The 15,928-nt window shown below is 53.4% G+C and overlaps 1 protein-coding gene across 1 annotated transcript in view; it reads left to right on the plus strand.

Annotated features, from left to right (window-relative positions):
- PLB1 (phospholipase B1) overlaps positions 1-15,928 on the plus strand; it is a 113,631-nt gene that overhangs the window by 93,161 nt on the left and 4,542 nt on the right. The window contains exons 48-56 of the mRNA XM_028140189.2: positions 26-69; positions 286-385; positions 3,277-3,328; positions 5,606-5,686; positions 7,201-7,263; positions 7,793-7,887; positions 9,218-9,299; positions 10,746-10,850; positions 11,352-11,447. Coding sequence (XP_027995990.2) covers positions 26-69; positions 286-385; positions 3,277-3,328; positions 5,606-5,686; positions 7,201-7,263; positions 7,793-7,887; positions 9,218-9,299; positions 10,746-10,850; positions 11,352-11,447 — 718 coding nt within the window. The remainder of the gene's footprint in view (positions 1-25; positions 70-285; positions 386-3,276; positions 3,329-5,605; positions 5,687-7,200; positions 7,264-7,792; positions 7,888-9,217; positions 9,300-10,745; positions 10,851-11,351; positions 11,448-15,928) is intronic.

The following is a 15,928-nucleotide window of genomic DNA, read 5'->3' on the forward strand; positions in this document are numbered from 1 at the left end:
GAACAAATGTGTTTTCTCTCCCCAGCGCTGGAGGGGATGGGGTCTTGGAGACCCACACCACGCTGCCCAGTAAGTAGCAACACGCAGAGGCATCATCACTGTGGTCACCAACAGCCCCTCGCTGAGGCCAGGGCCTCCCCTGAGCAGCAGCAGAGGAGTTATCTGCAAGGAGGGAAGTCCACCAGCCCCGAAAAGACCCCAAACCGCCCTGCCCCCCACCTGAGCCCCGACGCTGCACATCCACCTCCCACTCACCTGTGCTGCCTGCTTTCTCCCTCTGAAAAGACATTCTCAAGAAGTTCAATCCTCAAATCCTCGGGTTCTCCACCGGCACCCGGGAGGACACGGCAGGACTGAACGTGGCTGTGGAAGGCGCCCGCGCTCGGTGAGTGGACGTGGGCACGGGCGGGCGGGAGAGAGGAGGGCGGGCTGGGAAGTCAGGGTGGGAAATGGGGGAGGCGAGGAGGCCGGGACCCGGGAGCCTGGCCCCAGGTGAGCAGTAATCGCTGCCGGGCATGGAGCACTTCTGTGTGCCTGGCCCTGAGCTGGCCCTCACGTGGGTGATCTCCTGTGACCTCACACCCTTCAGGGTGGGCACCGGCATGAGGACACTGAGGCTTAGAACGTTTCCCGAATGGTCCAAGCTTAGCAGCGAAAGCTACCAGAGGACCCAGGATCAGACCTGGCTGACTCGGGGCCTTTAGCTCCCTGCCCGGCAGAGGTTCAGCGAACTTCTCAGGGACTCGGGGACTCAGTGCGTGACCCCGTGGGCAGCCCCCTTCCCCTCCCCCCTCGCCTCGGATCCTCCCGTGTGGATTCTGAAAAGGCTGTTATTTTGACATTAGGGAGTGAGGTGTGCGGCCCGGGGAACAGCAGGGTAGTTGTTTGTTTTCACTCCGGTTTCGGTTGTTGACAATAATTCAGATAATTAAAGCTGAAATGCCTGGCAGAGTTCATTGATTTTCTGCACCGAACGTGCTGGGTGTTTGCCTTTAGCAGGATGGCTGCGCTCCGATCACCAAGGAAACGCCGCTGCCCTGACTCACTGTGTTTACAGGAGCCTTCCTTCCAGTCGAGTCGGGAGGGCCCCACGCTCTGCTCTGCTCGGCTCGGCTCGGCTCGGCTGAGACACAGGAAGCCATGTCAGTTCCTCAACGTCATAAGCAGGAGGAACTCATTTTTCTGCAAAAAAAAAAAAATCTGGGCTTCGTGGGGTCAACATCTAATTACTGTTATGACTATTATTAGTACCACCATTGTCGTCATCATCATTGTCATTTCATTATTATTTACAGCCCAGGCTTCATTCACCAGGAGGTGATTCTTCCGTCTGTTGACGTTTTAGCCCCTTTCTCGCTTCACTTCTCTCACTGCCTTTTCTATTTTACTGCTCTAAGGTGGTTACTAAACGATGCAGAGAAGTCAAAAGGTGAACTCCCTCCCTACAAAGGGCTTACTGTCTAGTGAAGCAAACAGATCACGTTTGGGGGGAAAGGTTGAGTTTGGCAACACTGCAGACTGAAATGATTTCGTACTTTGGAGTGCAAACCAAGAGGCTAGAAAAGTGCAGCGTGAGGACTAGGCAGTCTCAATACAGATGCAGAAGGGACCTGAGAAATCATGCATCCAACCTCTTCCTGTAAAAGGTGAGGAAAATTCAGCCCTGGCAGGGTTAGGGAGCTTGAGTGAGCTCGTGCCACAAGTTGGTAGCAGAGCTGAAAGGAGAACGCCGGTCCTGTAACCCCAAGAGCAGGGCTGGAAAAGGAAATGGAGGAGGCATGGATGAATGAGCTCAGCGGAGAGAAGACTCACAGGGAAGGTGGGACTTGCTCTGAGCCTGAAGAACATGGCTGGGAAGAGAGGAGGAAGTGGGCGTTCCTGGCTTCCCCTAGTGCTCACGTGAGCTTATCGCCCAGGAGTTCCCCTCATCACATCTTGAACCTATTAAAAGGTTATGGGAACTTCTGTGGTCACCTTTAACCAGGTCAGGCTTCCTTTATAGCTTTCCGATGTCCCCACCAATACCAGGACTGCATGGGTGTGGCCCTGGGTGTGTAAATGAGACACAAGGGCAGGGAAGGTGTCATGTTTGCTCGGCCACGTGCCCAGCTCATTGTGGGCATGCAGAGATTTTAAATGGCCACCCTGTACCAGCAACTGTTCCTAAGACTTCTTCCAAGGAACCCTCTATTGGCTGTATCTCTTTGCTGACATAATTTCTCATATACATACTTTAAAAAAAATTAAAAAGGCTTAACTGACATACAGTACACTGTCATTAAAAGCCTGCAGTTTGATGTTTTGTACATGCATATGCCTGTGAAACCATCACTGCAATCAAGATGGTAAACACATCCATCACCCCCAAAAGTTTCCCTGTGCCCCTTTGTAATCACTCCCTCTTGCCCCTTCCTGTCTCTACCGCACTCCAGGCAACCACTGACCTGCTTTCTGCCGCTATAGAAGAGTCTTAATTTTCTAGAATTGTATGTAACTGAAATCATAGACTATCAATGCCTTCGTGTCTAACCTTTCAGCCAGCAGAATTATTTTGAGATGCATCCATGCTGTTGTTTGTATCGGTAGTCCGTTCGTCTTGATTGCTGAGTAGCGTTCCAATGACACACAGGTCTCTTATCCGGAGAGTTCGTTGCCTTATTCATAGCGGACATCGGGAGGTGAAGGGAGAAGGAACCCTGTCCTTTTTTGTCTCCCCAGCCTGTCTTGCTGGGAGGGGAAAAGTGAGGAGAAGGAGAATGGTGTGGAAAGAGAAGAAAAACAAAAGGATTAAAGGGCAGGGAGTGGGGCTCAGAAGTGAGGGCTAACGGAGTCGGGAAGCCTGAAGGGGAACGCTGAGGGATAATTGAGGGCTGTGGCTTTTTTTCAAATACACAAAAGGCTATTTTTAAAACGGGCACGAAGTGACCAGGCTCAGCTTGCAGTGAAAGCACTGGATGAACTGTAAGGGCGCTTCCCTGCTGGGAGGTTGAGCAGATGCCACCTCACGAGGCCGGGAGGACGGGCCGACAGGAAGAGGTGGTGGGATCAGACGAGCCTCCAGCAGGGTCTGGGTCCATGTGGCTCCGAGGCCATGGCAGACCTCTGATTATTACTCGGCTGAGATTTCTTAAGAATCAAGCCTTTCAATGCATTCTGAAGGAATAAACTTAACATAATGTGAGTCTTTCGGAAACACATCCTTGCTAGGCCAGACTCCTGCAGCTTGAGCCCTTGCTCCTGGGCCCGCTCTAACCATCCCTCTCTTCTCCTGCCTAGGGACATGCCAGCCCAGGCCCGGGACCTGGTGGCGCGAATGAAAAACAGCCCTGTGAGTACAGGACCCGGGTCTCCAGCTGGGGTGGGTCAGTGGCTCTAAGAGACCCCCACGTACGTCCCACTGCAGCTCCTGCTCCAGGCATGTCCACATGAGGGGCCAAAGGAGCCACAAGAAGCAGGCCCTGCCCCCTACCCCTAGGGTGGGCAGCAGAAGGGAGAGATGGAGCAGAGAGCTGGGGATTGTGGTGTTGGCCTCCAGCAGCTTCCCCCTTTAGGGAGCTGGCTCTGCAGAGCCCTATTATGTAAATGCTGGTTCTAAAAATAGGCTTCTCATTCCAGTCCTTCCTCCTTCCCGATCCCAGCCCCTCGCAACCTTCTCACTAGTAATTTCTTTTTTAATGCTCTGTGTTTATGCCTTGGAATCCAGCTCCTGGCGGGACTCCTATTATGGTGGTGGCTGAGTGGAAAGCGGCTCCTTGGAGGGCCCCTCAGCCCCCACCCCACCTCTGAGTCCCCGCATGGCTCCTCTCCGGGCCCCACCTTGGTCTACCCCTGGCTCCCACACCTGGTCTACCCCCTGCTCCCACACCTGGTCTACCCCCCGCTCCCACACCTGGTCTACCCCCCGCTCCCACACCTGGTCTACCCCCCGCTCCCACACATGGTCTACCCCCCGCTCCCACACCTGGTCTACCCCCCGCTCCCACACCTGGTCTACCCCCCACTCTCCCACCTGGTCTACCCCCAACTCCCCCACCTGGTCTACCCCCCACTCTCCCACCTGGTCTACCCCCCGCTCCCACAGCTGGTCTACCCCCTGCTCCCACACCTGGTCTACCCCCCGCTCCCACAGCTGGTCTACCCCCCGCTCCCACATCTGGTCTACCCCCCACTCTCCCACCTGGTCTACCCCCCGCTCCCACAGCTGGTCTACCCCCCGCTCCCACACCTGGTCTACCCCCCGCTCCCACAGCTGGTCTACCCCCCGCTCCCACATCTGGTCTACCCCCCACTCCCACACCTGGTCTACCCCCTGCTCCCACACCTGGTCTACCCCCTGCTCCCACACCTGCTCTACCCCCTGCTCCCTCACCTGGTCTACCCTCTGCTCCCACAGCTGGTCTACCCCCTGCTCCCACACCTGGTCTAGCCCCCACTCCCACACCTGGTCTACCCCCTGCTCTTACAGATGGTCTACCCCTGCTCCCACACCTGGTCTAGCCCCCACTCCCACACCTGGTCTACCCCCTGCTCCCTCACCGGGTCTACCCTCTGCTCCCACAGCTGGTCTACCCCCTGCTCCCACAGCTGGTCTACCCCCTGCTCCCACAGCTGGTCTACCCCCTGCTCCCACACCTGGTCTACCCCCTGCTCCCACAGCTGGTCTACCCCCCGCTCCCACACCTGGTCTAACCCCTGTTCCCACACCTGGTCTATCCCCCACTCCCACACCTGGTCTACCCCCCGCTCCCACAGCTGGTCTACCCCCTGCTCCCACACCTGGTCTACCCCCTGCTCCCACACCTGGTCTACCCCCTGCTCCCACAGCTGGTCTACCCCCTGCTCCCACACCTGGTCTACCCCCTGCTCCCACACCTGGTCTACCCCCCGCTCCCACAGCTGGTCTACCCCCTGCTCCCACAGCTGGTCTACCCCCTGCTCCCACAGCTGGTCTACCCCCTGCTCCCACACCTGGTCTACCCCCTGCTCCCACACCTGGTCTACCCTCTGCTCCCACACCTGGTCTACCCCCTGCTCCCTCACCGGGTCTACCCTCTGCTCCCACACCTGGTCTACCCCCCGCTCCCACACCTGGTCTACCCCCCGCTCCCACACCTGGTCTAACCCCTGCTCCCACACCTGGTCTACCCCCTGCTCCCACACCTGGTCTAACCCCTGTTCCCACACCTGAAGAGCCCTCCCAAGAGGCAGCTCTGGGTTTTTGCTTCCAGCTGCATCTTTTGCCCTGGCTCCTCAGAAGGCCTTAATGCACTCCACTGCACATGGGACTGCAGCTTTCTAAAGAGGATTTCAAAGGGAAATAGTCTCCTGCAGTGTGTGAGCAGATACATGTGTACACCTGTACGTCCGTCTCCCTTTCTCTCTCTCTCTCTCTCTCTCTCTCTCTATATATATATATATATATATATATATATATATATATATATATATATATATCCCTGCTCCAGCATCACAGTGAGGGTGAGCCATTGTCTCTCTACTGTGAGACAGAGAGAGTGAGGGACACTTGGGGGGCTTTCTGGCCAGGGAAGCACCTCCTGAATGTGCCCCCCACCAAGCGCTAAACCTAGGATCTCTGTCCCCTCAGGAAATCAACCTGGAGAAAGACTGGAAGCTGATCACTCTCTTCATTGGGAGCAACGACTTGTGTCATTACTGCGAGAATCCGGTAGGCCCCTGACCCGCCCCTCGGGGACCAGGGGAGGGAGATGCTGACCGGGGCCCTGAGCTTCCTCGTGGGAGTCACCTTGCCTGCTCTCCAGGCACCAAGTCTGCCCAGGCAGCCTTGGCTCATACATGCCCCATGAGGCCTGGCATTTCCCACTGCGGGAGGCCCCTCGGAGACCAGCTTCATTGGTCTGATTCCAGAAGAGTCTAGAACAGGGGTCCTCAAACTTTTTAAACAGGGGGCCAGTTCACTGTCCCTCAGACCGTTGGAGGGCCGGACTATAATTTAAAAAAAAAAACAAACTATGGACAAATTCCTATGCACACTGCTAAGTCGGCTGCTAAGCAGGACAGGCAGCGGCGGCAAAAACACCCGGCGGGCCGGATAAATGTCCTCGGCGGGCCGCATGTGGCCCGCGGGCCGTAGTTTGAGGACCCCTGGTCTAGAAGCACCCATGCTGGGCACTGCTAATGGGGTGGCCTCTGTAATGCACACACACTGATTTCTGGTAGCCAGTGGGTAACTTGCGAGGGAGGGACATTATGCGTTAACCAACCTCAGCCTGCCGGCCTGGGAACCCACCCCTGTGCCTAACATTGTTTCTGTGGGGAAACGGGTCCAGACTTACAAACCTTGGGAAGTTGTAACTTTTGGAATACATCTTGTTCTAAGTTGAGGACATCCTGTATTTTATTTGGCCAGAAAAAGACAGCTGCCATTACTCAGCGGTCATGGTAGGATGTTTGACAGGCACAGGCGGGGGGAGAAGCCATTCGTCATTCCTTGTGGCTCAGAGAGACACCACCGGAGGCTGCATGAGAATTCCTCGCCCCACACACGGGGCTCGCTCTTCCAGGCCCCCCCTCTGTTCACTGCCTGGCTGCGCAGACCCCGGAGGCAGTGACACCGCCCCGGCGGCATTGACATTCATTGCATCTTAAACTCAACGGGGTCCCGGAAGCCAGACGTGACCTCGGAGCCACCTGTGGGCACTTGGGACAGGAAAATGCCTCCACTAGCCCCAGAATGCCTGTCCCTTGTGTAAGCAGGCTTATACTGAGCGTATTTTTGTGAAAACGACCTGACTGCCACCCCACAGGACTAACTAGGAAGGGGCTTAACCAGCCTCCAGTCGGAAGATGGGTCAGAGGAGCCCTAAAAGGACCGTAGGCGTTAGGGGGAGCCCATGGGGCCAGCATGGCCATATGGTGGGAGAAGAATGAGGCCGGTGACGGAAGGGAGTGGAGGAGTGGCGGGCCCAGCACGGCCAGGGGCTGCCTGTGGGTCTGAGATGCCACGGAGTCGGGTGAGGGGGGGATGCTTCGTGGTGTCTAATAGAGACCCTGTCCACCAGCAATGAGGGCTGGGCTTCTAGCCGGTCCAGGGCCATCAAAGCCCCTCTGCACTCACTCTGCCACCATCCCGGGCGCCCCGGGCCCCCTCGGCTGGGAGCAGACCACTCTCCTCTTCTGAGGAGAGCCCAGGGCTGAGGAGAGCCCCTTCTTTCTTCACAGGAGGCCCACTCAGCCGGGGAATACGTTCGGCACATCCAACAGGCCCTGGACGTCCTCTCTGAGGTAGGACAGAGCAGCAGCTCGTCCTGGGTCCCCTTTCCTGCTGCCGCTCACTCCCCGGGGGTTCCCAGGGTGCATCTAGGCAAGTTTGTTTGGGGAGCTGCACGCTGAGCAGAGCCCCGCTGCGAGCAGGCACCGGGACACGGGGTGCCATGGGAGAGGCAGCCGCCGGCTCCTCTGCGGGGACACGCTGACTGGATCAGACTGCATTGCTGGTGGCACAGAGCTTGCCTCTGAACCCCGTTGGCCTTGTTGCAGCCAGGCGGTGTGGCTTACCAGCAATGGGACTTCTCCGGATCTCAGCTTCTCAATGTAGAAAAGTGGGGCCGATCGAGAAGATTCAGTGAGATTAATACAAATCGTATTTCCTCTCTGAGGCTCCGTTTCTTTATTGGTAAAAGTGGGGCGGGGGAAGTTGGCTTGTAGATGATCCCTTAGGCTCATTCCAGTAGTCATCAGTGCCCTGCCCGTGCCCCCCCCCCCACCCCCAACTGCTTGGGGACTAAGGAAGCCCGCCCCTCTGATCCCACAGCTTCCCAGGGCTTTTGTCAATGTGGTGGAGGTCATGGAGCTGACCAGCCTACACCAGGGCCAAGGCGGGAAGTGTGACATGCCACTGGCAGCTCAGTAAGTACACGGTCCCGGTCCCAGGGTGAGAGCACCCTGGGGAGCAGGGCTCACACATGCCAACAGTGAGACCTATCTAACGGGCAACTAGCCAGGGACTTGCAAAATCACTTGGACAGGCCTCTACATTATTGAATGCCTACTGTATACACGTCCCTTCCTTTCTCAGGACCTCAGTTTGCTTTTCTATAAAGGGAGACAGACAGACCCTTAAAGCCTCCTGAATTGTCAACGATTCCAAACTCCAGCTCCAGCGAGTTGCTCTGTGTTTGAGAGACAGCAGCGGGCACTGAGCTATACCTGGCCTCAGATCCTGGCTCTGCCGTTTAGGACCTGTGGGAGCTTGCCCAAACCACCCAACCCTCTCTGTGCTTTCTACTTCTCACCTGTAAAGTTCCTTGCAGAGTAGATGGGAAGTCTAGAGGAAATGCATGCTGAGTACTTGGCCCCAGTCGGGCAGGCTCTCGGGAAATAGTAGGCTTTATAATGTCCTTCATAGGACTGTCCTTGAAAGCCACTGCAAGATGAGAGTTTCTGTTGGGGGCTAGAATTTATTTAAAGCTCAGCTGTTACCCTGGCAGGAAGTTGCCATCTTCTGAGACTAGAGGGTCTCCCAGAGTTTTGCTATGGGGAGGAGATTCTGTAGGGGGTTGAAGGGTCCTATCTGGGGTCAAATGGATTTGGTGGGAAGATGACAAGCTAGTTCCCATTATTGATAGGAACCTAGCCCCCCAGGTGAAGTGGCCAATAGCTGGGGGTATGGCGGGCTCCTCTAGCAAGGTGGTCTTACATTCCACCTTGTCAAGGCATCTCAAGCTCATTGACCCGCCCTAGCTTCTCAAGAGACTCCCCACTCTGGAGCTCTGAGAGAGAGAGTCCCAAGCACCTGGAGATAGAGATGGGAGGCCTCAGGAACATAAAGGAGAGGGACTGGGCCATCATGGCAGTCTTCACCCAATTCCATCCCGCTCCCTACCTGGTCATTCTCTGGACAAACCACAGAAGCCACAAGCTTGGGATGGAGCAGCCAGGTGGCATGGGGAATGGGCAGCCTCTCTACACGGAGACCCAGGCATCAGGTGCCAACTCTTCCACCTTCTCTCTCAACAAGTACCTGCTGGACCTTGAGGTTCAGTTCTGTGACCTGGGTCCATGAGTCAGCAAGGCTGTGCTGAGGAGGCACCTGGATGTCATCCCCTTCCCATGTGAGGCAGCACAGGGCCCAGGCCTCTGTGGGCAGCAGCTTCCTCTGGGTGGGGGGTCATCCTCCCAGGGGCCCAGAGCCAGGCTGCCCCCAGGGAGCTTCTCCATAGGACTCCTTGCCTTATAGGAGCAACTGCACTTGCTTCAGACGCTTCCAGGAGAACTCCCCGGAGATGCAAGAACTGAAGAAGGTGAACTGGAACTTTCAGGTAGATCTGCACCCCTTCTCTTCCTGCCCCAGGTGAGAGGCACCTTTACTCCAGAGCAAGGGTCCAAAGTCATGTGTTCAGCAGGGCTTTCCTGAAAGCAAGTGCTCCCTAAGGGCAGGTCACAGCCCCTGAAATCCTCCTACCTAATAAAATGGTAATATGTAAATTACCATCACTCCGCTATGCCCACTATTGGGCCAGCAGGAGGCGCAGGGGGCGGGACTCTGGGTGGCCGGGGTAGCTAATTGGGCCAGCATCTGCACCATGGCTGTGCTGCGGCACAGAAGGGGCCTCTGGGGCAGCGAGCTCACGTCCCGCCGTGGACCATCAAAAGCGGGGAGCTGGGTGCCTGTCTGCTCCGGCACCAGCGGACAGGCACCCAGCTCCCCCGTGATCAAAAGCGAAAGCGTGGGAGCTGGGTGCCTGTCCGCTCCGGCACGAGGCCTTTCGGAAGCCTCCGTCGCGCCAGAGGCTTCCGAAAGGCCTGGTGCACCAGCAGACAGGCACCCAGCTCCCCCACAATCGAAAGCAAAAGCGTGTAGGGGACCCTACACGTGCATGATTCAATCCTGCACTGGGCCTCTAGTACTTAAATACTTATCCAGGTAGATCAAAAACCAAGGCTGGGGCAGGGGTGGGGGCGCGGGTTGGGGATGAGTAAGAAATCTCAGAAGGGAAGCTGAGAGAACTTCCACCTCCCAGCCCCGGGTCAGCCCTGAGAGTTGAGCAGCACTGGGCTCCCAGAGTAGAGGTCATGTGATGGCTGCCATCCCCCACCCTGAGGAGGAGGAGAGCATTTACTGCCTGTTGGTCTTTCTCCCTTCTTAAGAACGTAAGGCTTAGCCCCACCCAACGTACTGTTCCCTCCATTGACATGGCCACTCTGAGCTTTTCTGCAACTTACCCATCTCATGCACCGGGCATGTCATCTTACCTTTTCTAAGCCGCTTCCCATGAGCAACTTCACCCTCAGGTATCTCCCCACATCAACTGCAGCCTGCACTTCACTGACCCTACCTGCTGCTCACGGTTTTTTTACATGTTGTCTCATTTTCCCAGTTGGATTATAAGCTCCTTAAGAATAAGCATATCTCATCTATCTCTTTTAGAGCCCATAGTTTTTAAACCCAAAAACTATGGACACTCATCCCCTAAGTTCACAAGCCTTTGGGGGAGCTGGCATTGGACTGGGGCCCATGTGATAATTCACCTCTTCATGCAGAGTGAACAGGGGAGGCCTTCGGCCCAAGCAGTCTGGCCAGCAGCTCAGACCCAGCCTTGCAGAAACGTCAGAGTAGAATTGGGTGGGACTCCTGCCTGCACCTTAGAGCAGCCCCTTTAAGTCCCCTTTGCCTAGGGTGGGCTGGCCTCCATCATGACCAGCCCAAGGCTAGAACCTGTCTGTCCTGGCCGGGAGGGTTGAGCAGCCTCTCTCCTCGTCCTCAGAGTGGTGTCTCCAGGTTCTCCTACTGGCACCAGTACCTGCAGCGTGAGGACTTCACGGTGGTCGTGCAGCCTTTCTTCCAAAACACCCTTGTCCCCCTGAACGAGGTAAGCTGCAGGCATTTCTAGGAGGCACATGGGTGGGGCCATATCTTAGGTGGTTTATTTTCTTCTCTATGTAGGCTTTTCTGTCTGCTTCTCCTTTGCCCTTTTTTAATTTTTTTAAAATATGATTAAAATCTAGATTCATTTGGAAAGAAAAGGAGAAACTCAACATTAACCAAGCTCCTGAGGCCTGGCCCTGCTATTTGCTGGATTGGGATAGAAAGGAAATCTTCCTAAATATGTTATTCTTTTTCAACCATTAGGGCAGGGATGCTCAAGGAAAAGGATGGACTGTGGGTGGCTATAATTCATGTCTGTTTTAAAAAATAAAAATTCAAAAATTGGGCAATTTCTTCATCAGTATCTGAGCCATTTATCAGCAGAGTTGTTATCAGCAGAGTTGAAAGAATGAAAGGAGAAATGCCCAGGTCGCCTGCTAGGTGGGCGGGGGCGGGTAGCAGTGCCCTTGTCCCAGGAAGATAATGCCCTTGCCTTTGGTCACAGAGAGGAGGAGCTGACCTCACCTTCTTCTCCGAAGACTGTTTCCACTTCTCAGAACGCGGTCATGCCGAGATGGCCATTGCGCTCTGGAACAACATGGTGAGTGCCTGGGTCCTAGTGGGCTCCTGTCAAAGAGGGCCACCCCAGGATGTCGACAACAAAAGCCTACTGGCTGCCATAGCACCTTTCTCCCCAAAGCTCGGGAGGGTAGCACACGTATTTGTCCTGACAGATCAGATGATTCTATCAGTAATGCCCTAGTACTGTGGGGGGATGATTTTGTAATCAGGTAGACTAGATAAAAACAACAGTTTCAACCCCTTACCGTGTGACCTTGGGCAAATGATCTCTCTCTGGCCATCTGTATCATCATCTGTAAAAACAATGAAAATGACACAGATGTCAGAAATTGAAGGTAATGTGAAAACAGCACTCAGCACGATAATTAACATTCAACAAATGCCAGCCCCATCACTCCAGTCTCAACACATTCCCAACTCTTATTTCTTTAAACAGCAAAAAGAAAAGAGCCACCGGCCTGTTTTCCCAGGTTGGCACCTATTCCCATCCTTTCTTAAGGTGGCAAAGGGGACCTTATACAATGAACATACAGCCCAGGGGCCACAGGAACCCCTGGCCTTGCCTCTGCCCTGCATAGCTGGCTACTCACTACTGGACAACCAGCTCCATTTGCACAGGGCAATGAAACGCCTTGCCAGTCCTCTGGCTTCTTTTGCTTTAATCTCAGTGGGTAACCCAATCTCCACCCCCACGTGCATGTTCCCTCATTTCTCCCATGGTGACTAAACAGACTGCACTCCTGCTCCTTTTACTGCCGTTTAGGCCCGCCGTGTCCCTGCCAACCACCACTGTGCAAATATTCCCACACCTGTCAACTCACCCAATAGGTCCAGTATCTCACTCGGCTGACTCACAATATTGACTTTTCCCTTAGCTACACCATCCCTTCTCCTCAGAACAGCACGTAAGCCGGTTTTATCCTTGGCCTACTTCATTGCAGACTCAGCCTTCCTCCACTTTTGTTTTCCATCTGTTGACATCACATTCTACCCACTCGTAAATCTTTCATCATACTCTCAGCCCAGGACTCTGAATTTCAACCAAAACATCTTTTAGTTCCTTCCCACCCAACCTCCACAGGGTAATTGTTTTAATCCAAGTTTGTACAGTTTAAAACAAAAAATCTATGAAAGAAATGAATCAAAGTCCTGTTGTCTTTCAGTGGCTGAGTCATGCAACGTCATTCCTTTTAACTCCCCGCCCCCGCCCCCAAGAAATGGGTTTCTATGCATTTATCCTCCTGAGATCTCAGGGGATTCCAAGAAGGGCCCAGAATTCTAAGCCCTTAGCCTTTCCTTCCCAGCATTTCCTGGTGGCATTCTGAGCCTGCCTAATGCCAGGAGTATCCTGGGGCTTGATGACTCAAAAATGACAGGGCTCATTGGTCTCTTTCTGCGTGAATTAAGGATGTAGTTCTGGCCTCTTCCAAAGCAGCTCAGTAGTTCTCCCCATTCACCCAGGTGAGAGGTTTTTATACATAAAGGCAACTGGGAGGGGTTTAGATCTGAAAACAAAAGGTACACACTGCCATGGAGCCATATAGATAACGATACAAGACTGCCCTTGGCTCCCCTTCCGTCATTGTCCCAGCCATACTTCGAATTTAAAAAACAACAAAGTAAAACTGGACTAAAATCACCTAAGAATATCTTATCCTTTGCTATATAATTTTGGGAAATAATTATATAGTCCAGTGTTTTCATCCAAAGCCATCTCAGATATAAAGCTATTGCATCACACCAACTTTTCAGAGTATTTTCTTACTGGAATTTTACCCCTAGAGTGACATAAATAAATAACAGACTCTTAGAGGTCATCTGGCCAGAATGCTCTATAACTAAAACACAGAGACATGAAGCAATTTGCCCAGGATCACACAGCCAGTTAGTGGCAGAGCAGGGGTTGGCCAGTGTTCCCAGGGTACCCTACTGGTGACCCAACAATTCCACTCCTGGGTATATGCCCATCAGAAAGGTCTTAAGTTGTCTAGTGTTCTGGATACAGCACCACCTGGCCTTTCCAATCCCAACCAGATAAGCTCATATGTACCCGGTGAATTCATGTCTCATAATTAGAGTCCTATGACATAGTGTCTGCAGGCTTTGGCCGGTGATCCCAGGGTACCCTACTGAGCAGCAAACACAGTTTAGATTCATCATCTCCTGCCCCTCCTCTATTAACAGTTTAGGCTTCGTTCGGAACGTTTGCAAAGCCAGAAATATTAGCAATACCAGGAAATGTTTTTCTCCTCCTTTTTATTCTTTTGTCTTCTTATAAAGCTTTTCCTTATTTTTTTCTGATGCCTAGCCAGCAATGTTGAAACCTCCCCTCACCTACTATGTGCATCTCCCCAGGCACTGGGTGATAGCCTAGCCTCATGATGGCATCCCTGTCTCCAGGCTTACAGCCCTTAAAACAGCAATTCTCAGCTCTGGCTGTAGAGTAGAATCATCTGGAGACTTTAAACACAATATATGCCTGCAACCACTTTGAACATATGGATTCCCTGTGACCCAACAATTCCACTCCTGGGTATGTGCCCATCAGAAAGGAACGCATGGGTCCACCACAGCTGCATGCAGACTTTTCCCAGCAGCGCTATTCATAGTTCCCATGTCCACCACCAGGAGAATGGACAAACTGTGACACGTTCATACAATGGAATACCTTACAATAAGGAGAAACAAACTTCAACAACATACATATATTTCAAAAACAAGCAAATTAATAAATGGTCTTATTGGGGGTGAACTATACTGGAAGAGGGTGGCAGAGGGGCCCAGGGTTCTGGTAATAATTCTGTTCCTTAAGCTGGATGCTGTTTATGTGGGTATGTTCACTTCATCACAATTTATCAGCTGCTCGCTCATGATTTGTACTTGTTTCTATATGTGTGTTAGCCTCATTGAAAAAAATTGCTTAAAATAAAACAAAAATTTCTGGGCCTCATCCCCAGAAATTCTGACTTAGTCTGGGTGGCACCTGGGTTGAGTATATTTTAAAAGCTCCCCAGGTGGCATTATTATACAGGGTTTGCAAACCACTGCCTGAGATTTATTCACCACAGTAGTCTGCAGAAATGAAAATCTGACCCTGCTTTCAAATTTCCAAGACCCACCCTCCCCAAAGAAGAGGCCTGGCCCCCTAGCACCAAACACCAGGCCTTCTGGGGCCTGACCCCAGTCAACCTACCTGGCAGCCGCTCCGCCACCCTCTGATTTGCACTTGGCAGTCTAATTAGGAGTGAAATTTCCTGCGCCGCCCATGCTGTCTCTGCCTCTGTGTGTCTGCTGTCACTCACCCCTTCCTCCGGACTGCCCTTCCAACCTGCTTCTTACCCACCTCACCACTCAACTCCGGTGCCAGCTCCCGCAGGAAGCCTTCTCTGAATCCCTAGAGCAGTCTAGAGGCCCACCCGACCCCACTGTACCCTGGCCCAGACCTGTCATTTGGCTCTTCATCGGTGCATATGGCTTCAGAAAAATGGATTCTAGAAAAACAGCCCCATTTCTGTGGCCAGCCCCATGCCTCCTGCCCCTGCACTTCTCCACTGCAATCTCCACTCCACCCACCCACTCGCTCAACCACTATGCGGTGGGCACTGTTCCGCATGCTGGGGACGCAGCAATCAAAAAGAAAGAATGGCCCTGTTCTCAGGGAGCCTACAGTCTAGCTGGGAAGAGACAAGTAACAAACAAACAAGTGAACAAGGTAATTTCTGACCACATTCAGGGCTTTAAAAAAAAGTAACGCAGGGAACTATGACAGAGAGTACTGGTGGGTGAGAAGAAGGCCTCCCTGAAGAAGTGGCCTGTGAACTGAGAGAGGCTGCCAGGCATGCAGAGGGCTGGGCCAGACTGCTCCAGGCAGAGGAGGTGGGACCTGTGCGGGTCTGGAGTCAGGGATGAGCTTGAAGCTTCTGAGGAACATAAAGGCCAGTGTGACTGGAGGGAAGGAGCAGGGTCAGAGAGGTGAGCAGGGCCTAGTCCTTGGATGGCTCTCCAGCCATATGAACCGATTCACCCTCTGGCTGTTGAGTAGCGATGGACTAGAAGGAAGCAAGAGTGGAATTGGAAAGACCGTTAAGAGGCTGCTGGAGTCCAGGTGGGAGATGAAGCTGGCTGGAACCAGGGTGGTAGCATGGAGGAGGAGAGAGTGTTTTAGACTGACTGATGGATGAGGGAAAAGAGGAATAAAGGATGACACCTTAGTTTGAGGTTAAGGAAGTTGAATGGGTGGTTGAGGTGGTAGAGGGAAGAAGGCTTGGGAGGGAAAACTCCAAGTTCTTTGTTGGATGTGGTAAAGTTAGAGATGCCTTCCAGATACTCACCTGGTGTTATCAGATAAGCTGTTAAATATCTGAGTCTGGAGCTCAGAGAGTTGGTCAGGGATGGAGATTTAATGGGGGGAGGGGGGTGAAATGTGGGTGTCATTAGCATAGAGGTGGTATTGAAAACCACTGGTTTAACTGAGAGCCCTAGAGAAAGAATAGGTGGAAA

The sequence above is a fragment of the Eptesicus fuscus genome, chromosome 16 (genome assembly GCF_027574615.1).
Source record: "Eptesicus fuscus isolate TK198812 chromosome 16, DD_ASM_mEF_20220401, whole genome shotgun sequence".
Taxonomy (NCBI): domain Eukaryota; kingdom Metazoa; phylum Chordata; class Mammalia; order Chiroptera; family Vespertilionidae; genus Eptesicus; species Eptesicus fuscus.